Source organism: Neoarius graeffei, chromosome 14 (genome assembly GCF_027579695.1).
Source record: "Neoarius graeffei isolate fNeoGra1 chromosome 14, fNeoGra1.pri, whole genome shotgun sequence".
NCBI lineage: Eukaryota > Metazoa > Chordata > Actinopteri > Siluriformes > Ariidae > Neoarius > Neoarius graeffei.
The window spans coordinates 43472776-43494338 of record NC_083582.1 but is presented as its reverse complement, the minus strand read 5'-3'; the positions used below and the strand labels follow the sequence as shown (position 1 = coordinate 43494338).

Below are 21563 nucleotides of genomic sequence, written 5' to 3'. Positions count from 1 at the left end.
AAATGGTATTAATATAAATCTCTAGATCTTTAAAAAAATAAGTAAAGGATGGCTTAATTTTTATGACCTTGCACTTATGAATATGGAATTTAGCTAAAATAATAATTAAATTACAAAGAAAATATTCCTCCTCCAACTCCTTGCTATAAGTGGTAAAACCAAATAAAACATCTTGTTAACTATTCCTACCGCTTCTAGATGGAATAATGTACTGGATACGTCATTGATGAGGTCGCCCCTGAAATGACGACATTACGCTCGGTAACACAAACAATACGTCGTTCGGATCTATATATCATGCACCACACAGTGCTTCCTTATTTAATGAAATGTAGATCAACGAACCTGTGCATTTCCGGCTGAACTCGTTCACATGGGCCGCCTTACTGCATCTAGCGGGAAGTTGTAGTAATGATGTGGAAGAGAATGGTTTGTGTAATATAAATAATATTGTTGCTGATATATTGTTCAGTACACTGTGTAAATTAGCAACGTATAAACTTAATGCTAAAATGGGAAAACTGTTCAAACAGTGCCGCTTGGTTAGCTAACTAACCTTCAAACAATTAAAGTGAAAGTCAGCTATAGACAGTGTAATGGCCAGTCCTGCCTGCAAGCCCTTCAGGAGGTGTTAGGACCTCAGGCACCATGACAGACGCTTGGTGAGTTCTTCTTCTGATTTTTCATTTTAGAGTTTTGAGCTTTTTCCATATATTTAACCCATGCACATCAGCAGCAGTTTCTAACACTGGGCAGGGCTTCTCTTTGCTCTCAAAACAGCCTCAGTTCTTCATGATATGGGTTCCACAAGATGTTGGAAACATTCCTTTGCATTCTGGTCCATGTTGACATGACTGCATCATGCAATTCCTGCAGATTTTTCAGGTCCACTTTCATGCTGTTCTACCGCATCCCAAAGCTGTTCTACTGGATTCAGATCCGGTGACTGGGAAGACCACTGAAGAACATTCAGCTCCTTGTCATGTTCACGAAACCAGTTTGAGATGACTTTTGCTTTGTGACATGATGCATCATCATGCTGGAAGTAGCCATTAGAAGCTATGAAAGAGAAAGAAAGCACAACTTTATTCATCACACACTTGTGAAATTTCCTCTCTGCATTTAACCCATCTGAAGCAGTGAACACACACATGCACAATGAGCACACACACATACCCAGAGCAGTGGGCGGCCATGCTAACAGCGCCCGGGGAGCAGTTGGGAGTTAGGTGCCTCACTCAGGCGCACCTCACCCTATGTCAACCTAACCTGCATGTCTTTCGATTGTGGGGGAAACCGGAGCACCCGGAGGAAACCCACACAGACACGGGGAGAACATGCAAACTCCACACAGAAAGGCCCTTGCTGGCCGCTGGGTTTGAACCCAGAACTTTCTTGCTGTGAGGCGACAGCGCTAACCACTACGCCACCGTGACGCCCAATGAAGAGATGCACATAGCAACAATATTCAACTGGTCTGAGGGGTTCAAGTTTTATTTATTGATTGATTCTTTGTCATTGCACATTACTATACAACGAAACACTTTATATATACACTACCGTTCGAAAGTTTGGGGTCACCCAGACAATTTTGTGTTTTCCATGAAAAGTCACACTTGTATTTACCACCATAAGTTGTAAAATGAATAGAAAATATAGTCAAGACATTTTTCTGGCCCTTTTGAGCATTTAATCGACCCCACAAATGTGATGCTCCAGAAACTCAATCTGCTCAAAGGAAGGTCAGTTTTATAGCTTCTCTAAAGAGCTCAACTGTTTTCAGCTGTGCTAACATGATTGTACAAGGGTTTTCTAATCATCCATTAGCCTTCTGAGGCAATGAGCAAACACATTGTACCATTAGAACACTGGAGTGAGAGTTGCTGGAAATGGGCCTCTATACACCTATGGAGATATTGCACCAAAAACCAGACATTTGCAGCTAGAATAGTCATTTACCACATTAGCAATGTATAGAGTGGATTTCTGATTAGTTTAAAGTGATCTTCATTGAAAAGAACAGTGCTTTTCTTTCAAAAATAAGGACATTTCAAAGTGACCCCAAACTTTTGAATGGTTGTGTGTGTGTGTATATATATATATATATATATATATATATATATATAAATCTCATTATCTCTAGCCGTTTATCCTGTTCTACAGGGTCGCGGGCAAGCTGGAGCCTATCCCAGCTGACTACGGGTGAAAGGCGGGGTACACCCTGGACAAGTCGCCAGGTCATCACAGGGCTGACACATAGACACAGACAACCATTCACACTCACATTCACACCTACGGTCAATTTAGAGTCACCAGTTAACCTAACCTGCATGTCTTTGGACTGTGGGGGAAACCGGAGCACCCGGAGGAAACCCACGCGGACACGGGGAGAACATGCAAACTCCACACAGAAAGGCCCTCGCCGGCCCCGGGGCTCGAACCCAGGACCTTCTTGCTGTGAGGCGATAGCGCTAACCACTACACCACCGTGCCACCCATCCATAAAATCAAAATTGGTATTTCAAAGCTTTTAGTACCTGTCCCTCAATGTTATGAACAGCACTGCAATGCCATTCGATATACAGTATGAGTCAAAAGTTTGGACGTGCCTTCTAATTCAGTGGTTTTTCTTTTCTTTTTTATTATTTTCTGCATTGTAAAGTGATGCTGAAAGCATCAAAACTATGAAATAACACATGGAATTGTGTAGTAAGCAAAAAAAGTGCAAACAAAGCAAAATGTTTGATATTTTAGATTCTTCAAAGTACCCAGCATTTACCTTGATGACGCTTTGCACGCTGTTGGCATTATCTTAACCAGCTTCATGAGGTAGTCACCTGGAATGCTTTTCAATTAACAAGTGTGCCTCGTCAAAAGTTAATTAGTTGAATTTCTTGCCTTCTTAATGCATTTGAGATCAAACATCCATCTATCTATCCATTATCCGCTTATCCTGTGCAGGGTCGCAGGCAAGCTGGAGTCTATCCCAGCTGACTATGTGCAAGAGGAGGGGTACACGCTGGACAAGTCACCAGATCATCGCAGGGCTGACACAGAGACAAACAACCATTCCCACTTACATTCACACCTACGGTCAATTTAGAGCCACCAGTTAACCTAACCTGCATGCCTTTGGACTGTGGGGGAAACCGGAGCACCCGGAGGAAACCCACGCGGACACGGGGAGAACATGCAAACTCCACACAGAAAGGCCCCCATTGGCCACTGGGCTCGAACCCAGGACCTTCTTGCTGTGAGGCGACAGCGCTAACCACTACACCACTGAGATCAAACAATAAATAATAAAAATACAGTAAATAGCCCTATTCCACAACTGTAGTAATCCATATTAAGTGAAGAACCGCTCGGCTAAGTAAAGAGAAACAACTTCCATCGTTGCTTTAAGATATGAAGGTCAGTCAATCCAAACAATTCAAGAACTTTGAATGTATCTTCATGTGAGTATGTGTGTCCAAACTTTTGACTGGTAATGTCTAAGACAAAAGTTTGTGGACGGCTGACCATCACACCCATATGTTGATCTTTCTCAAACTGTTGCCACAAAATAGCACAGAATTGTCGAGAATGCCTTTTTGTATACTGTAGCGTTACAATACCCCTTCATTGGCGCTTAAGGCCAAATATGTTTCAGCATGACAACAATACCCCTAAGCATAAAGCAAGGTCCATGAAGGCATGGTGTGCCAAGGTTTAAGTGAAAGCACTCAAGTGACCTGCACAGAGCCCTGACCTCAACCTCCGTGAAAGTGAATTGAAACACTGACTGTGCTCCGAGCCTCCTCGTCTGATCTCACTAATGCTCATGTGGCTGAATGGACATAAATCCCCACAGCCACAAACTCCAGTGGAAGCACATATGGGGTGTCCACAATTATTTTGCCATATAGTGCAAAACAACTACTAAATATACTTTGGTATATATTCTTGTTTTGATTTTATATTTTTGGGGAAATTATTACATTTTGATGGCACGGTGGTGTAGTGGTTAGCACTGTCGCCTCACAGCAAGAAGGTCCTGGGTTCGAGCCCAGCGGTTGGTGAGTGCCTTTTTTTGTGGAGTTTGCATGTTCTCCCCGTGTCTGCGTGGGTTTCCTCCAGGTGCTCTGGTTTCCCCCACAGTCCAAAGACATGCAGGTTAGGCTAATTGGTGGCTCTAAATTGACCGTGAGTGTGAATGGTTGTTTATCTCTATGCGTCAGCCCTGCGATGACCTGGCGACTTGTCCAGGGTGTACCCCTCCTTTCGCCCATAGTCAGCTGGGATAGGCTCCAGCTTGCCTGCGACCCTGTAGAACAGGATAAGCGGCTACAGATAATGGATGGATGATTAAATTTTTTTGATGGGTTATCCTGGGGCAGGTCTTGCTCGACAGGAGTAGCTCATTAGCAGCGAACATGGTTCATCAGTGTGTTTTTAGCTGTCTTTCTGCACACTATTCACTTTTTCTACCAAGGAATTCGAGAATAAAGTAGGTTTGGAGTTCATGGGCATATTTGAAGGTGGCGGTGACGTACTCCAAAGGCTCTCATTTAAACTCTTTGCGGTTCTCCATATTTATCTTATTTGCTAAACTACTGTCAGGTTATTTTAGATTCTATGGGGTTTGATACATCTCAAACACTGGTGGCTGTTGTGCAAATCAGTGAAGCAGTTCAACACTCTGTTCCTGTTTCAGAAAAGAGTATGCCAACATCCAAAAACAAATCCTGACTCTCAATCTGCGGTTAGGTTTCTAGTCTAGAGTTGGCTGCAAATTAATCTGACTTGTCTGTTTGCAATTCCAGCTCGGAGCCAGCCAGAGGCATCAGGGCCATTGATAAACACTCGGTGCATCAGATCTGTTCTGGGCAGGTGGTGCTGACTCTGGCCACAGCTGTAAAAGAGCTGGTAGAGAACAGCATCGATGCAGGTGCTACACAAGTTGGTGAGTGTACGAGTTTCAAGAGTATCCTATGTATAACTGGGGGTTCCTGAGGAGTTGAGGTTGTAGAATAGCATAACCTAATTCTGAGCTGTTTTCACTGGGATTTCAGACATCAGGCTCAAAGAGAATGGGACGGAGCTGGTAGAAGTCTCTGACAATGGACGAGGCGTCGAGGAGGAGAACTTTGAAGGCCTAAGTGAGTTACATTTGCAGCACAGAGTTTGGGGGGGGGGGATTTGGTTGAATTTGGTATGCTCATTTTTCCTCTTGTATCCACAGCCTTAAAGCACCATACATCGAAACTGAGAGATTTCTCCGACTTAATTCATGTTGAAACTTTTGGCTTCCGTGGTGAAGCCCTGAGCTCACTGTGTGCCCTCAGGTTTGTCATTATATTATTTATTTATAATAAATACATAATACACAGTTAATAATGTACACATACTAACTACATAATGTATACAATTACAGTCAAACATGACTAGAATGGTTGAGGTTGGTTGGAAGGAATTTAAAAGCATGTGACATGCTGTAGAAGTCTCTAATGGCACCTTTAATATGACCCATAATGTAAAGTAATAAAAGTATACAGTTTGAGTTCATGTGAAGTTTATAACGAGTATAAGAATCACTCACACGATCTGAAGTGTGCTTCTCCCAGGTCAGAATAAACCAGAGATATGTTGACTACATTAAGCTGCTCTTGCTGTAGAGTTGAGTCTTCTGTAATAACTGTCCTCAGTGACCTCAGCGTGGTGACCTGTCATGAAAGTAGCCAAGTGGGCACTCGGCTCGTCTTTGACCACAATGGCCATCTTGTCCAGCGAGCTCCCCATCCCCGGCAGCAGGGGACCACCGTCAGCCTTCAGCAGCTCTTCTCCACCTTGCCAGTTCGCCACAAAGAGTTTCAGCGCAACATCAAAAAGGTTTAATTACAGTGTGCAAAGTTCAGATGCTGTTATCGTGTATTATTATTATTATTTTGAAAATGTCAGTGTGTGAGTGATTGGGCTGCTTTACCATACAGGAGTTTTCTAAGATGATCCACGTCCTGCAGTCATACTGCATCATCTCCACTGGTGTGCGCATCACATGCACTAATCAGCTTGGCCAAGGCAAGCGTAACACAGTAGTGTGCACCAGCGGGAGCCACAGCATGAGAGACAACATTGGAGCGCTGTTCGGGCCGAAACAGGTAAAAACAAAATGCCAATGCTACTTAAGGGAACCAGTAAATTATTTTAAGAACCAGTTACCGGTTCCACTGTTTTGAGAGCTTTTTGTAATCAGACATGTGTGCTCCATAATGCACAGCAAAATGGTCAGCTAGGCACATATTTATAGATTTCTATAAACAGCAGGGCTATGCAAATGTTCCTGTTTTTCTTAATTGCAGTCATGATGATGAAATAACTCAAGGCTCAAGCCAAGAAATGACTTCTTCCTTAGTTCTGAGTTGGTGCTCGGAGATGAGATTTGTCTGTCCTGAACCTCCTAGTAGTTACCTCCACCAAGGCGATTGGTTTTTGGTCTGGTTACTTGCGAAAATCTGAGATTTTTTTAAAGTATGTTGATTTTGTCAGTTTGTTTGTTGGTGGTCTAGTGTCGTCATTTCTTGACCAATCTTCACCAAAATGCACAGGACAACTCACTAGGGTCACACAAAGACATCTTTTTTTTTTTTTTTCTCCGTGCGTCCACGGAAGGCGGTCGCATTTTCTGCTCTCCCTCTCCCTCCTTTTTTTTTCCCTGCTTGTGCTTCTGTGTCTTGTCTCGTCTGCTGTACTTTTTGAAGAGACTCTCCCTACATTACTTTCTAAACTAAAAAAAGCATGGAATTGATAAACTGGTCTCCTAACGAAATTGACACAGTTTTCTCGACGAGAAGCCTGGGTTCGGGGGAACCCATCTGTCCTGCCGGAACGTTTGCGGCTGGTTACACGATGGACGCGTGGGAGCGGTGGCGGGTCGTGTGCCTGGTGATTCTTTCTGTGGAGGACATTTGAAGATATCTACCTATTCAGAACCATGATTACAGGACTTTTGCTAATTAGATTAGGCATTGCCCTGGTATATCGAGGAAATCAGACAACGGTGACAGCTGTTCAAAGCCCCACAAAGCTGCCCGATATGATTGGAGTGGTGGGCAAAGCTGTTGGCACTCGGACTGTGGACATTCAGAACTTTAACCACAAAGTGGTTGTTATCTCGGAGCAGCTTTCAGCTTTGCAAGGAATACGTTTTTCGGAGATCAATATGGATGGAATGGACAGATATGGACGAGCGGTGTGGACGTGCAAAGACTGCGTCTGGAAAGACCAAACAATTTATATCTTATTGACATTCGGCTCCCTGAGACAGCACCGGCCTCGGTTCAGGCCGTTGCTGGGGAAACCTTTCCCCCTGAAGGTCACTGCCGGGAGACACTCTCTCATTCCTCGCATTCCTTCTCTAACTTTCCGCGGTCGACATTTTTACCCCCAGTGTGACAAGCGGGTGTGTGACCAGCGCCTTCATGGCTGCAGGAGCGGACGGCTGCTTGCTTGCACTGGATTACCTCCTCCCCCCCCTTACCCCCTACCCCTCAAGTCCCATGTTCAAAGTGTACTTGTGTTGTTGTATGCTTATGTGCAAAGATTTTTTAAATGTTCCCACACTGTACTCCTGACAGGAGCATAGTGGGGGGGGTGTTCTTTTTTTCCTTATCTCTCCTCATGTTGTGTTTCCTTTTTATCTTCATCCCTGTCTTCCTGTCCTGTCTACCCTATGTCAATTGTATGTTGTATATGTACGGACAGGTTGACGGCTAATTTCGCTGGTACATGTGACTAGTGACAATAAAGGGCATCGTTAGTTTTTGGTGGGTCAAGGTCAAATCTTGTAAAAACACCTAATCGACCATAACTTGCGTTTCTTTGTGATTTTCGCAAGTATCGTGCTCTGCACAACTTTTCATTTGTTTGTCTGTCTGCCTCACTGTAAGTAGGATTGTGCAAAACATACCAATCTGATTACCATGAAACATGGTGGAAGGGTGTATCATGAGCAAAGGAAGAACCCATTAAATTTTGGAGCAGATCCGAGTCACAGGGTGGATCCACAAACTTAGTTGCTCTTTCCCTAATGTTATGAGATGGCATTTGGCCTTGGCAGTAGTCTGCACTCAACAGTGCCATACATCTGAAAATCCAGTCGATGGCAGTAAAGTCCAATCATGACAAAACAGCCAGTGTAGAAAGACGATGACTCCATATTACAATCCACATTCATGTGTACCAGTAATTCTCTGGGATGCGCATATAGGCACATAATTCTAATAGTTTTGGAAATATATCCAGACATGTTAAGTGGTTGTGGTTGCAGATTTTCATATCAGAGTCGACTACTGTCCTTGGTGAAGGTCTGCGCTTTCTGAGTGCCCTTCTAGTTTCATAATGACAACATTTTTAGATTAGTTCCAGTCCAGGAATCAGCTCAGTGTCGGTGGAAATGTGTTTCAGATTCAGGTTTGATTAAAATTTAGACGTAACGTTTTGTCAAACTCGTCAATATTTTTGACAGGTCAGGATTATATGCTGCTTGTGGAGCTTTGTTTGTAGTGCAGTAGTAAGGATGCTGTTGTGCGAGGCAAACATGCTGAAGAAAGAAAAACACTCAGAGAAAATACAGCTGTTCATGGAATAACATGCTGAATTAGACATCACAGGATTGTAGCTCTGTGACTCCTCGACCTCAGTTACAGTAGAATTACTTATGAGACAAAACATTATAATCATGTCCTGGATGTATTAAATATGAAATGGTATGTAGATGAGACACTGCCTGAATTTTATGGAAAAGTTGTGAGGACAATATGCGAGACACCTTTTAAACTTTTTAAAATATCCATTAGAAAGCAGCGATTCTATCTCAGATATTTGTTTTTGGATTAATTGTACCCTTATTAATCTGGATAATACTCTCTTCACAGGTCCAGAGTTTACTTCCTTTTCAGCAAATATCTCCCAATGAGAGCGTTAAAGAGGATTACGGCTTAACTGGGGAACTTCCTAACGACCTTTTCACGTGAGTTTCATGTCTCTCTTCTTAGTATGGTTATCAGGTAAATTCTATACACTCGCTGGCCACTTTAATAGGAACTTGTTCCTGTTATTGGCTGGCAGGAGTGGAACCCAATGTGGTCTTCTGCTGTTGTATGCTGAGATGCTTTTCTGCTCACCATGGCTGTAAAGAGTTGCTATGAGTTGCTATACCCTTCCTGGCAGCTCAAACCAATCTGTGCCAAGTTTCCCAAAAGCTTCGCAGCACAAAGATCATCGTTAAATGGTAGCGCGAGTAGCACAATGAACACACTCTCTCCTAGTTAAGATGCTCTTAGCGTTAAGAGGCTTTTAGGAAACCCACCCCAGGCCATTTCCCTCTGACCTCTCTTAACAACAAAGCGTTTACACCCACAGAACTGTTGCTCACTCAGTGTTTTTTGTTTTTTGCACCATTCGTCTCTTGGCCAAAGCGAAGCCGTTTCTCAGTCGGCAGGATCTCGAGAAGGCAATTCATGCATTTATCAGTTCGAGACTGGACTATTGTAATGCCCTGTATGTTGGCCTCAGCCAGTCTTCAATTTTACGTCTTCAACTTGTACAGAACGCTGCGGCCCGATTTTTAACAAGCACGTCTAGACATGAACACATTACTCCTCTGTTGTCGTCACTCCATTGGCTTCCAGTCCGTCTTAGAATTGATTTTAAACTTCTGTTGTTTGTTTTTAATGCCATCAATGGCCTGGCTCCCTCTTACTTGTCTGAGATTTTAACTATTCGTGATCATGGTAGGGCCCTGCGTTCTTCGGGTCAGCTTCTGTTAGAAGTTCCAAGGTCGAGATATAAACAGTGGGGTGATCGTTCTTTTGCTGTCGCTGCTCCCAGACTGTGGAACAATCTGCCCCCTGACATTCGCACCACTATTGATCCCGGCCTTTTTAAATCAAAGTTGAAGACCTACTTTTTTAGATTGGCATACAATCCGGACTAGGGGAGTCTTGTTTTTGAGGGGTGCTTCGTTTCGTCTGTTTTTTATTTCATGTACTTCTGAAAGGCTTTTGGTAATCTGCAGCACGGTGGCACCTTCCGCAGTCAAAACCTGTGTTTTTATGTGTTTTGGTGTTCTGTTTTATGGCTTTGATGTAAAGCACTTTGGGTACCTTTTGGTTATTGTAAAGGGCTATATAAATAAAATTTGATTGATTGATTGATTCTGTGTAAACTCTAGAGACTGTTGTGTGAGAAAACCCCAGGAGATCAGCAGTTTCTGAAATACTCAGATCAGTCCATCTGGCACCAACAGTGAAAGTCACAGAGATCACAATGTTTTCCCATTCTGATGTTTGAAGTGAACGTTAACTGAAGCACTTGATTTTGATTGACAGACATTGTGCTGCTGTCAAGGGATTGGCTGATTAGATAATTCCATAAAATGGCATGGTGGTGTAGTGGTTAGCACTGCCGCCTCACAGCAAGAAGGTCCGGGTTCGAGCCCTGTGGCCGGCGAGGGCCTTTCTGTGTGGAGTTTGCATGTTCTCCCCGTGTCCGTGTGGGTTTCCTCCGGGTGCTCCGGTTTCCCCCACAGTCCAAAGACATGCAGGTTAGGTTAACTGGTGACTCTAAATTGACCGTAGGTGTGAATGTGAGTGTGAATGGTTGTCTGTGTCTATGTGTCAGCCCTGTGATGACCTGGCGACTTGTCCAGGGTGTACCCCGCCTTTCGCCCGTAGTCAGCTGGGATAGGCTCCAGCTTGCCTGCGACCCTGTAGAACAGGATAAAGCGGCTACAGATAATGGATGGATGGGCAGGTGTATGGGTGTTCCTAATAAAGTGGCCGGTGAATTTAAGGGGTGTTTCACATATCCACATTTTAGTCTGTTTGGATCAAACCCCGCTGTGTTTCCTCTTTGGTGTGTTTCATTTAGACAGTGCAGCAATCACACTCCAATGAAAACCAAATAAGCGGTCTGAGACAGTCTGAGTGAGGTGATCTTGATCTACTTCCAAGTGAAGTATAGCATAATTGTATTGAGAAAATGATTCGACTCTGAATCAAACCAACTGCAGAAAGTGAACCAAACATGCCACGTGTTGGATTTTTGTAGGTGTGAGCTGCTAAACTGAGATGTGAGGTGCAAACTGAACCAAAGGGCAGAGCTGTAGTGCTGCAGAAATGCCATATGTTATGGATATTTAGCCGGACGAACAAAAAGAGAAAAGAAACACTAGATGCAGTACATAAAATGTTAGCTGTTAAAATACTGGTCATTTATATAATTATGTAGGAACTTTTTTTTTTGAGTGCCTGCTCAGTGTTCTTCATACTTGGGTGCCAACATTTTTTCATTTTCTTTCTTTTTGGTTTATTTAATTATGTGCAGTATGCGGTTGAACTAAACTAAATGGCAAAAAAAAAAAAGTATAAATTTTACTGTGATTCAGAATCAGCAATGTTAGTAGTGCACTGATGCATCCAAATTATGACTCTGTTTCCCATGCAGATGGGTTTTGTTTTTCGTTTTTTTTTTTAATGGTCTATTAAGGGTTCTTCATTTGTTTACACTTGCATTCAAGGATCTCTGGCTATGTCTCACAAGCCGACCACGGTGTGGGACGAAGTGCAACTGACCGGCAGTTCTTTTTTATTAATAAAAGGCCCTGTGATCCATCCAAGGTACCTACGTTTACTTTAATTGTTGTTATTCAGCTTGTATACAATTTTTTTTTTTTTTTCTCACTAATGTGCACTTACAGATTTCCAAACTTGTAAATGAAGTCTACCACATGTTCAACCGTCATCAGTACCCGTTTGTTGCTCTAAACATTTCCGTTGCTTCAGGTGAGAAATACCGAAAGCTCATACTATAAAAAACATAGCTAGGTCACATACAGTATATGTAGCATATTGTGCTCAACACTTTGGTTTTCTAATTTCTGTTATTCTCCACCATGTAGAATGTGTCGACGTAAACGTTACACCCGATAAGCGTCAGATATTTCTGCAGGAAGAGAAGCTGTTGCTTGCTATCCTGAAGTGCTCTCTCATTGCTATGTATGAGACTGGAGTCAATAAAATCAGTCTCAATCACACACCACAAATCACAGGCAGTATGTGTGCCAAATCACTGCATTCTCATGTTCAATATGACACATTCAGACAAATTATAATTTTGTTTCACCGTTCTTGTTTGTCAGGTTTTTCCAGATGTAGTGACTCTGCTAACAGTTCAGAAGATCCTCCGAAAGCTTCGCTGACTGGATTGACTTCAGAAGATGATTCAGAGACTTTGACACGGACCCCAAAGACGTTTTTTAACTTAGCTGGACTAAAGGCGGCATTTTCAAAACAGCAGGTTACTGGTACTGGGACAAAGACCTCCAACAATAAAACTGTGCATAATGGTCCAACTCAAAAAAAGATGCAGTCTTTTTTCCATAGCTCCGAAAAGACTAACTATAGTAGATTACCAGATACTGCTTCTGAAAAAGCAACATCACCACTGAAAGCTTTGAAATTGGGCCTAACCAAGCATGAGCACAAATCAGACATGGAGGCTGATTCAGGTCTGTCAGAGCAAGGCTCCTTCACAGAAACCCCAGAGACTCTGTGTGGAAGCAGTTCTGAAATCGACTCTCCAGACTTGGCTTTAGAGGAACCTAGCATTAAAACGAAGCCTGACAGTGAGTCTGTAGATGAGGTGCATGATGTTTTAGAAACTTCTGAGCAAGAGACAGTGTCTGTTATTAATCCTGAAAAGACTTTGAGTCCCAAGGCAAAAAAATGTAGGCGGGATGATAACCTATCAGAAGAGCCCCAACTGCCATCCTCGAGTGCGAGCGATACTTCCTGTGGACTGTTTGACAAACCTGTCAGAATGCAGAAGAAAACCGTGCCTTTGCAGTTTTCAATGACCGAGTTGGTTGGAAGGATGGAGAGACAAAAGACCCAGCAAATGAAGCAGAATGATCAGGAGCCAAAATATAGACGCTTCAGGGCAAAAATTAACCCTGGAGAAAGCCAGAATGCAGAGAATGAGTTGAAGAAAGAGATCAGGTAAAGGGATCACTTTATTATTTTTTTTTAAACGGAATTTTTAATAACTATCTGATGCATTTACATGGTTTGTCTATTTGTTAATATGTATTTTTTTTTTTCGTTTTTTTTTTTTTAAGCAAGGACATGTTTAAGGAGATGGAGGTAATTGGTCAGTTCAACCTGGGTTTTATCATTACCAAGTTAAAATCCGATCTTTTTATTATCGACCAGCACGCGACAGACGAAAAGTACAACTTTGAGATGCTACAACAGGACACTGTGCTAAAAGGACAGAGACTTATAGTGTAAGTCTGGACTTTGATGCGTATTATAAAAGTAATTGACATCAATTTTGAACTAAAAAGCTCTTTTCTGTTTTCATCTCAGTCCACAGAATCTCCACCTGCCTGCTGTAAGTGAAACTATACTGATTGAAAATCTCGAAATCTTCAAGAAAAATGGCTTCGACTTCCTCATTGATGAGAATGGTACATGCAGGGGCACACGCAGTATTTACAAGCTCACTGTGTTCCTTTGTGCCTTAAATAGAAGTTTATTATAAGTGTGATGTCATGTTTTATAGCACCAGTCATGGAGAGAGTGAAGCTAATATCTGTACCCACAAGTAAGAACTGGACCTTTGGCCCAAGTGACATCGAGGAGCTTATCTTCATGCTTAGTGACAGTTCTGGAGTCATGTGCAGGCCCTCTCGAGTCAGGCAGATGTTTGCATCGAGAGCATGCCGTAAATCAGTAAGTACAGCCTCACGTTTGCATTATTCTAATACTAACACGTACTACACATCAATAGCATAGATCACTTAGAACAGGGGTGGGCAATTATTTTTCCCATGGGGCCACATGAGAAACAGAAAATTTTGTGGAGGGCCGGACCAAAAGGCTGAACTAAATTCTGCATAATATTAATTGTATTTCTTTATATAAAGCAATAAATAACATTGTTTTTACAAGCTGCTAAGACTGGTAAGAGTATGGAAAAAACGAGGTTGCCTTACAAAAAAAGTCATTTATTCAATCAAATTTCCCAAAACAATGGTTAACAAAATGTGAACGTTTGTACCTTTTTTTTTTTTTTTTTTCCAGTCACATTCACCCCAAAACACAATAAAGACATCACAATATTGTCTTTCTACTCCAAATATCAAGCAAGATGCATCATATTATAATAATGATGCCCACATTTGTAGTTTAATCACCGCATTTGCTGCTTTTCGCCGGAGATCGGCTCCGGCGCCTGCTGGCGACGTCACACGATGTGATTGGCTGGACCGTTTGAAGTATGACATGCAAGTTTGTGGTTGGTCTGGACAAATTACGGAAGTAGTTATCGCGGGATTAGGTTTCGTGGGATTTCACATAGACATCCTAATACATAGACGGAGCATCCAATGTAAATTCTAAAAGCGCTGACGAGACGCGGGGCCGCCATCTTGGAGTGGTGATCCGCTGCACTCAGTGTAATACTAAATACATTAGATATAAACAGCTTAACGTTTTTCTATCGGCTACAACCACCAATCTGTTGCAAATAAAATGCGGTTTTAACAATCTAAATCCATTATAATGATTCAAATGTGTGTATGTTTTCTTTAAATAGATTGTTAAGAACATATCAAAGGGGAAATTAATCTAGTCAGTGAATTTATAAGAGCCTTTTACATCCTTCAACACAATCTGACCCCCCTTCAGCAAAGCTGATGTATTCAGGTTGAGTGGGGCACTTTGTTTGGTATGTAGGACAATGTGTGATGACCATATATTGACCACAAACATTTTTTGTCTTGTTTTAAAGCACATCAAAACATTTATTTATAACAAATTAATGTCAAACATAAAAAATATAACAATGTAGTAAATAAATAAACAAAAAAGGTAGTATATGAATAAACATTTAATAACAATATATATAATATTAGCATACAACATTAAAACATCACTCGTGAAACCACTACCTGATGACGATTTAAGTCTCTTAGCTCCTTTTCAGCTCTGGTAATATACTATTTAAAAAAAAAACAACAAATAGTACGGTAATGTTAAATCTTACTTGTGAAAAGTAATCCCCCTGCTTCTGTTTGAAACGGTTCGCTCGTTTGAGCAGGAGTACGCTGAGCACCAGCCTGGCAGCTTGTCTCTTGTCGTCTTCTTCAGTCGTGCAGTAATAGATGGTACTTTTTTTTATTATTATTATTTCCCAAAACATTCAAAATACAAACAAATAGAGCACCATATATATATATATATATATATATATATATATATATATATATATATATATATATATATACAGATCCAAAACATCAAAATAGTAAAACACACACATAGCAATAAAGTAAAAAATATGAACAAGAAAGGGGTTACTTAACTACCTTTACATATGTTAATCGAGTAAATCAAAGTCATCCAAAAAAGATATAAAATAACCAACATCCTTATTTTCAACTAACTTTAAAGATTTGGCAAAAAGCTTGAGGTCATTCTTCCAGTGTGTAACATAAGGTTTAGTTTTAAATAAAACGACATTTGTGAATAAAATGTTTACCTAAAAGTAGTAAATTATTAATACCATATTCAATTTTGTTATTATTTAAAAACACTCCAAATTTAATTTCTTTAATGGATAAAGGGGCAAACTGAATCCCCCTAGACTAATAGACAGTACCTTGATATCTCGCGCTTTCTCACCACTCCAAGATGGCGACCGTATTTCTCGCGTCAGAACAGCCAACTCTCCGTCTATGTATTAGGATGTCTATGGGATTTCATGTCATTTTCATGTCGTGCGCATTGCGTTTTTGTTGAACACAACTTCAAAATAAAAGCAATGCACATTCAGTCCATGCATGAGGTAAAATTAGAAAATAAGTTTATTTTGTAATTTCTCATTAACCTTACGCGGGCCGGTCAGAATGAACCAAAGGGCCGGATGCGGCCCGCGGGCCGGAAAATGCCCAGGTCTGACTTAGAAGATACTTAAGTGCAAAATACCAACAAACCAACAATAGTCCTTACTGAAACTCAAATGCTCGTTGTTGATTGGCTGCAGTGTGTGCCAATCTGAGACCGAGCTATAGGATGTTTATAGTAAGAGGAAGTATGAGCCTAAATGAGTCTACTGATGCTTTTTTTTTTTTTTTCCATGCTTATTTTTAACAAGGGCATTCACGTGATGTTCATTGATAATGCTATGCAAAACTGAGTGCTTAAAGTGCATACTCTGGACCAATTTCGTTTTTATATGAAAGAATGTCCCTTTTACACACTCATCCAGAAGGGGTAATTTTACACAAGGCCATCTGTCTACAGCAAAATAAAATAACAAAACGTGTCTGGAAAAATCCCAAGGGGGTCTGGAGCCAGATTCGTGACGACATCTGCGGAAGCACCAGCAGGCTGCGAGAGCTTTGCACAGTTTCAGTGCCCAGCCTGTGTAGACCAAGCGCTCCCGTTTCTCTCTCATTGTCCGGTCTTTTGGGAAACGATGAGTACTAATCCCATCAAGATTGGTGTTGCTACACCCTCCTATGATACATCTGTTAACCATTTTAATAATTACCCGATAACATTGAAGAAATTTGCAGAAAACCACCAGGTCGTTTTCTCATAAACAAACCAGCGCTGACGTAGGATTCAGAGGGAGGCGTCCCGCACGCGACATCACGAAAATCAATGTTTCCCGGGAAATCCAAATGCCAAGTTTTTTCAGAGGCGGACCAATTCGCCTGAAATAGCTTGATTTTCAACTGAATTTTTCTGGTATTGCGCAAGGTAAAAAAAATTGCAGAGGATGCAGAATGTTACAGATATTTGACCAAAGTTTAATATAAAATAGGAGAATTACACTGATCTTGCTCCTGAATTTACCCGTGATATGCACTTTAATACAAGTATGCAAATGATGAAAACCCTCCTAAAGGGGCCTTGATATTCAAACGAAAGAATTACTCCTCACTCTAATAGCGTAAGGGACTTTGCATTGAAATCCTTTTCGCTCGACTAGCTAGATAATGGACTGAAAAAGTGCTCTTTCCTGTTTGTGTTTTGAGTTAATGATGATTTTGTCTTTGAATGTGATGTTTAGTGGTTTTGTTGTGGTTGATGCTGTTATGTGCTGGGTTTGAACCTGCCGGTTGACTGGGGCCTTTCTGTGTGGAGTTTGCATGTTGTTTGCATGCCTGCATAGGTTTCCTTCTTCTTTCGGCTGCTCCCGTCAGGATCGGTTCCGCATATTTGATTTGGCATAGGTTTTACACCGGATGCCCTTCCCGATGCAACCCTCCTCAATCTGTCTGGGATTGGGACCAGCACTAAGAATGCACTGGCTTGTACAACCCCAGTGACCTGGGTATTTTTACCTGATCTGCATGTCTTTGGACTGTGGGGGAAACCGGAGCACCCGGATGAAACCCACACAGACACAGGGAGAACATGCAAACTCCACACAGAAAGGACCCCATCGGCTGTTGAGGTTCGAACCCGGAACCTTCTTGCTGTGAAGCAATAGAGCTAATCACTGCACCACTGTGCTGCCCATTACTGAAGATGAATGTATGAATTTTTTATATATATATATATAATTTATTTTCATATTCATGTACTTAGCTGTTTAAAAGCCTCAGAAACACTGCAGTATGTGATACACTCATAGCAGCACCAGGTCAGTGTCATTGCACTGGACCACACTGTGGATTAGGTCAACTGGCTACTCTTAAAGGAGAACTGAAGGGAATTTTTTTTTTTTTAATTATCAAAATTCTACTTATCTTATTTTATTAAATATAGGAATGCATTTTTGATAGCTATTTTGTCACTGCTATAGCAAGTTATGAGTGTTTGAAATATGCTGTGTAATATATCAGTCCATATGTCAAAGCAATGGCCGTAAACGAGATTCGTTGAGACCTGTGCGAGACATCGTAGGACGGAAGTAAAACGTACAGCGGAAATCAAAGTGACCAACATCTGCCAACGTTCCCAGTGTCCGAAATCGCTCGCTCGTTCACTACTCCTTACATAAGGAATTACTATATAGAGGAAAAACCGCTTTCGGACACTAGTCCATCGCGCTGGTATTTACGTCATCACTGTTGCACAATTAAAACATGCCAGATCAGTCGGCTGGTGGGTTTTCAAAATAATAAATACATGCATGTGTTTTTGTGATAAATACATATTATACTGAGCATATTTCCCACATTAATAAATACAAAGTACCTGCATCTTTTTTTTTTTTTTTTTAAATCAAGGCTGAATACTTTCTTCTTTGCCGCTGCCTTTTATTAAATCAAATTTGAGACTTTTAATTTGATTTCTTTCAGCGCGGACAGCACTACAAGATGGCGTCCCCACTATATAGTGCCGTAGGGAGTGATTTCGGACACGATTGTCAAAAGACGCACGCGCCCTCTTTCGAATGCTGACTTGATCAAGCTGGAAGTTTTTGTTTGTTTTGATAGCAGTTTGAAAAAAGTAGGCAGTAATCGTCATTTAAACTCGTTTTTGTGCAATATTTCGCTTGGAAAACAGTTTTCAAAATGGCGGCACTGACACCTGGCCGACACTTCACGTTTCGAAGTCTCATGAAGATCCCACGGGTAAGCGACGTCTGCCGTGGACCAAACGAGCTACAATAGGCCGATAAGTATAATATATAACTGCAATTAGTTGCCAATACGAGTCGCGATATAAGGTTAGTAAACCGAAAACGTAATTGAATAACACGTTAATTAGGAAGTAAAGCAAGTTTAAAAATGACTTCAGTGCCCCTTTAATTGCCAGACATGTGATTGTGTGTGTGAATGGCCGTCTGTCTTTCTGTGTTAGCCCTGTGATTGATTAGTGTTCAGGGTGTACACCACCTCTCACTCTTGCCCCTTTTCCACCAAAGCAGTTCCAGGGCTGGTTCAGGGCCAGTGCTTAGTTTGGAACCGGGTTTTCTGTTTCCACTGACAAAGAACTGGGTCTGGGGCCAGAAAAACCAGTTCCAGGCTAGCACCAACTCTCTGCTGGGCCAGAGGAAAGAACCGCTTACGTCAGCGGGGGGGGGCGGAGTTGTTAAGACCAACAACAATAACAAGACCGCGAAAGATCACCATTTTTAAGCGACGAGAAGCCGCAGCTGTACAAACGCGAAGTCATTTATTATTGTTGTTTTTGCTTCGATATTCGCGCCAAGGTTTATGCAAACGTAGCGACGTAAATGACGTATACAGCGACGTAACTGACGTATACAGCGACGTAATGATGTAGCTCCGCGAGCTATGGAAAAGCAAACTGGTTCTCAGCTGGCTCGCAAGTTGAACGAGTTGTGAACCAGCACCAGCACTGGCTCCGAACCAGCCCTGGAACTGATTTAGTGGAAAAGGGGTATATGTGTCAGCTGGGATTGGCTCACCCACGACCCACAATGGATAAGCAGTACAGAAAAGGATGAAAATGAATGAATGGCTTTTGTCATGTTTCCAAAGTTGTTTTTGAGTTGTTTTTGTCATAGGTAATGATCGGGACTGCACTGAACACCAGTGAGATGAAGAAGCTTGTGGCCCACATGGGGGAAATTGAGCAGCCTTGGAACTGTCCTCACGGCAGGCCGACCATGAGGCACCTGGTGAACCTTGATGTCATTTCTCAGGACTGATGCATGAAACATTTGATTGCTGTATTTCTTTCAAGCTGGAGCAGATTTGTATACCTGTATAAATGTTTCCTGTACAGACAGACACGTACTGTTTTAATATTTGTTGCTCTGTGTGTACATTTCATTTAACTTTATCATTCAACCTACTGTTTTTATATTCACAAATTTCTTTTATCTTTTCTATTCAAATGTCTTTTATCTTTGTTTTTTCCTGAATAAAGAGCTGTTAGCAGAGATGATAAATGCTTGTGAGGTTTGACCCATGTGGCCCATCGTACAAACACTATCACTAAGCAACCTGTTGCTGTACACAGGCTGCTTTAACAGGCCAATTCATGAAGTAGCGCCCGGGTCGACGAGTGTATCTTGCGTGTGATGTCATGTGATAATTTTTTCTGGGGGACAACTAAACAAGGTTTAATTTGTCTTAAATATGGTTCACTTTTGCACTGTTTTTGGTTCCAATCATTCAAATAGAGAAAAAGGTATTACTGTCTCCCTGGAAATTTGTCTTGAACTTGTGATTGTGGCTTAGGAACTTGACTTGGGCATTTCTTTAGAAAGGAAATATCTCTGATCCGGGAGGAGATTTTTTTTCACAGCAGTAAGAAGAACCCAGTCTGCCTTTTTTTTAATCTGTAACTGTCAGTGAATCTCTTTGTTTCACTCCAGCTTTGAGCCCACAACAATGTGAGAACAGCTCTCTCTCTCTCTCCCTCCCTCCCCAAGGCCTGCCGTACAGTCGCAGCGTGCGGCCACCATCTTGCCATTTTTTTTCACTGACAATCCACGAAGTTAAAGGTTTTTCGGTCGTTCTTTGTGAGTGGCTTGTGAGTTTACTTCCGGTGACTGAAGTGGTGGTCATGCGAACTGATTTGGCCGGCGGCATGTAAAGAACTTGTGAAACTGTCTCTGACTATTTTCTCAGTTTAGAGGCCAATGCATGGTCAAGGTATCTTCAGAAAGTTGCTCTTTGTAATGGGATAGATCCCTACATACTAGTAAAGAAGGATTTTTCCTATGAGTTGGAAAATTATCCATTTGTAGAGCTCATTCTACACAGACAAGCGGATGAAAACCTGGAAGAGCATGGAACAGTACAATTATTATTATTTTTTGGGGGGGGTTAAAGATGTGGGGATCAGGACACTACATGATAAATCCTGTATTGTTTTTGCCTGGCTAAGTAGGCATTCTTGGGCTTTTTGTACGCATCTTTGCAACGGTTCTTAGGATGCGACACGTTTTATTATGGGGTGTAAACAAATCACACCTTTTTTTTTTTTAAACAAAATGCAGCGAGAAGGTACATTCCAACATCTATGTAGGTAACACTAGGCAACAAATGTACATCGTCAGTTCAATCATTTTGAGGAATTTTGTACGGATCATAACCGCTAATAAATTTTAATTTCTGCATACATTCTGCAATTATTTATTTCTCATACATTCCAAAAAATTCTTAATGCCCTTACAGATATGGATACTTTACAGTTTACCATACCGCCTATTCAGAAATCTAGGGTTAACCCTAGTTCCAGTGTGTGTGTGTGTGTATGTATCCATCCATCCATTATAGCCGCTTTATCCTGTTCTACAGGGTCGCAGGCAAGCTGGAGTCTATCCCAGCTGACTACGGGCGAAAGGCGGGGTACACCCTGGACAAGTCGCCAAGTCATCACAGGGCTGACACATAGACACAGACAACCATTCACACTCACATTCACACCTACGGTCAATTTAGAGTCACCAGTTAACCTAACCTGCATGTCTTTGGACTGTGGGGGAAACCGGAGCACCCGGAGGAAACCCACGCGGACACGGGGAGAACATGCAAACTCCACACAGAAAGGCCCTCGCCGGCTACGGAGCTCGAACCCGGA

The 21563-nt window shown here is 41.8% G+C and overlaps 1 protein-coding gene across 1 annotated transcript; it reads left to right on the top strand.

Annotated features, from left to right (window-relative positions):
- Positions 1 to 383: 383 nt before the first annotated feature.
- pms2 (PMS1 homolog 2, mismatch repair system component) lies at positions 384 to 21157 on the top strand. The gene is made up of 15 exons (XM_060939732.1): positions 384 to 662; positions 4806 to 4945; positions 5055 to 5141; positions 5225 to 5327; positions 5688 to 5871; positions 5973 to 6140; positions 8916 to 9010; positions 11561 to 11660; positions 11741 to 11825; positions 11942 to 12094; positions 12182 to 13040; positions 13160 to 13327; positions 13410 to 13510; positions 13606 to 13775; positions 19537 to 21157. Exons 1-15 carry the CDS (start codon positions 649 to 651, stop codon positions 19678 to 19680), a joined length of 2571 nt encoding a protein of 856 aa, XP_060795715.1. The 5' UTR covers positions 384 to 648; the 3' UTR covers positions 19681 to 21157.
- The last annotated feature ends 406 nt before the right edge of the window (positions 21158 to 21563 follow it).

What these genes read in the sequence shown, in the direction of transcription:
- pms2 (XM_060939732.1), top strand. An exon ending in GGAGAACTTTGAAGGCCTAA is followed by an intron (nt 5,142 to 5,224) that starts GTGAGTTACATT and finishes TTGTATCCACAG; the next exon opens with CCTTAAAGCACCATACATCG. An exon ending in AAACATTTCCGTTGCTTCAG is followed by an intron (nt 11,826 to 11,941) that starts GTGAGAAATACC and finishes TCCACCATGTAG; the next exon opens with AATGTGTCGACGTAAACGTT.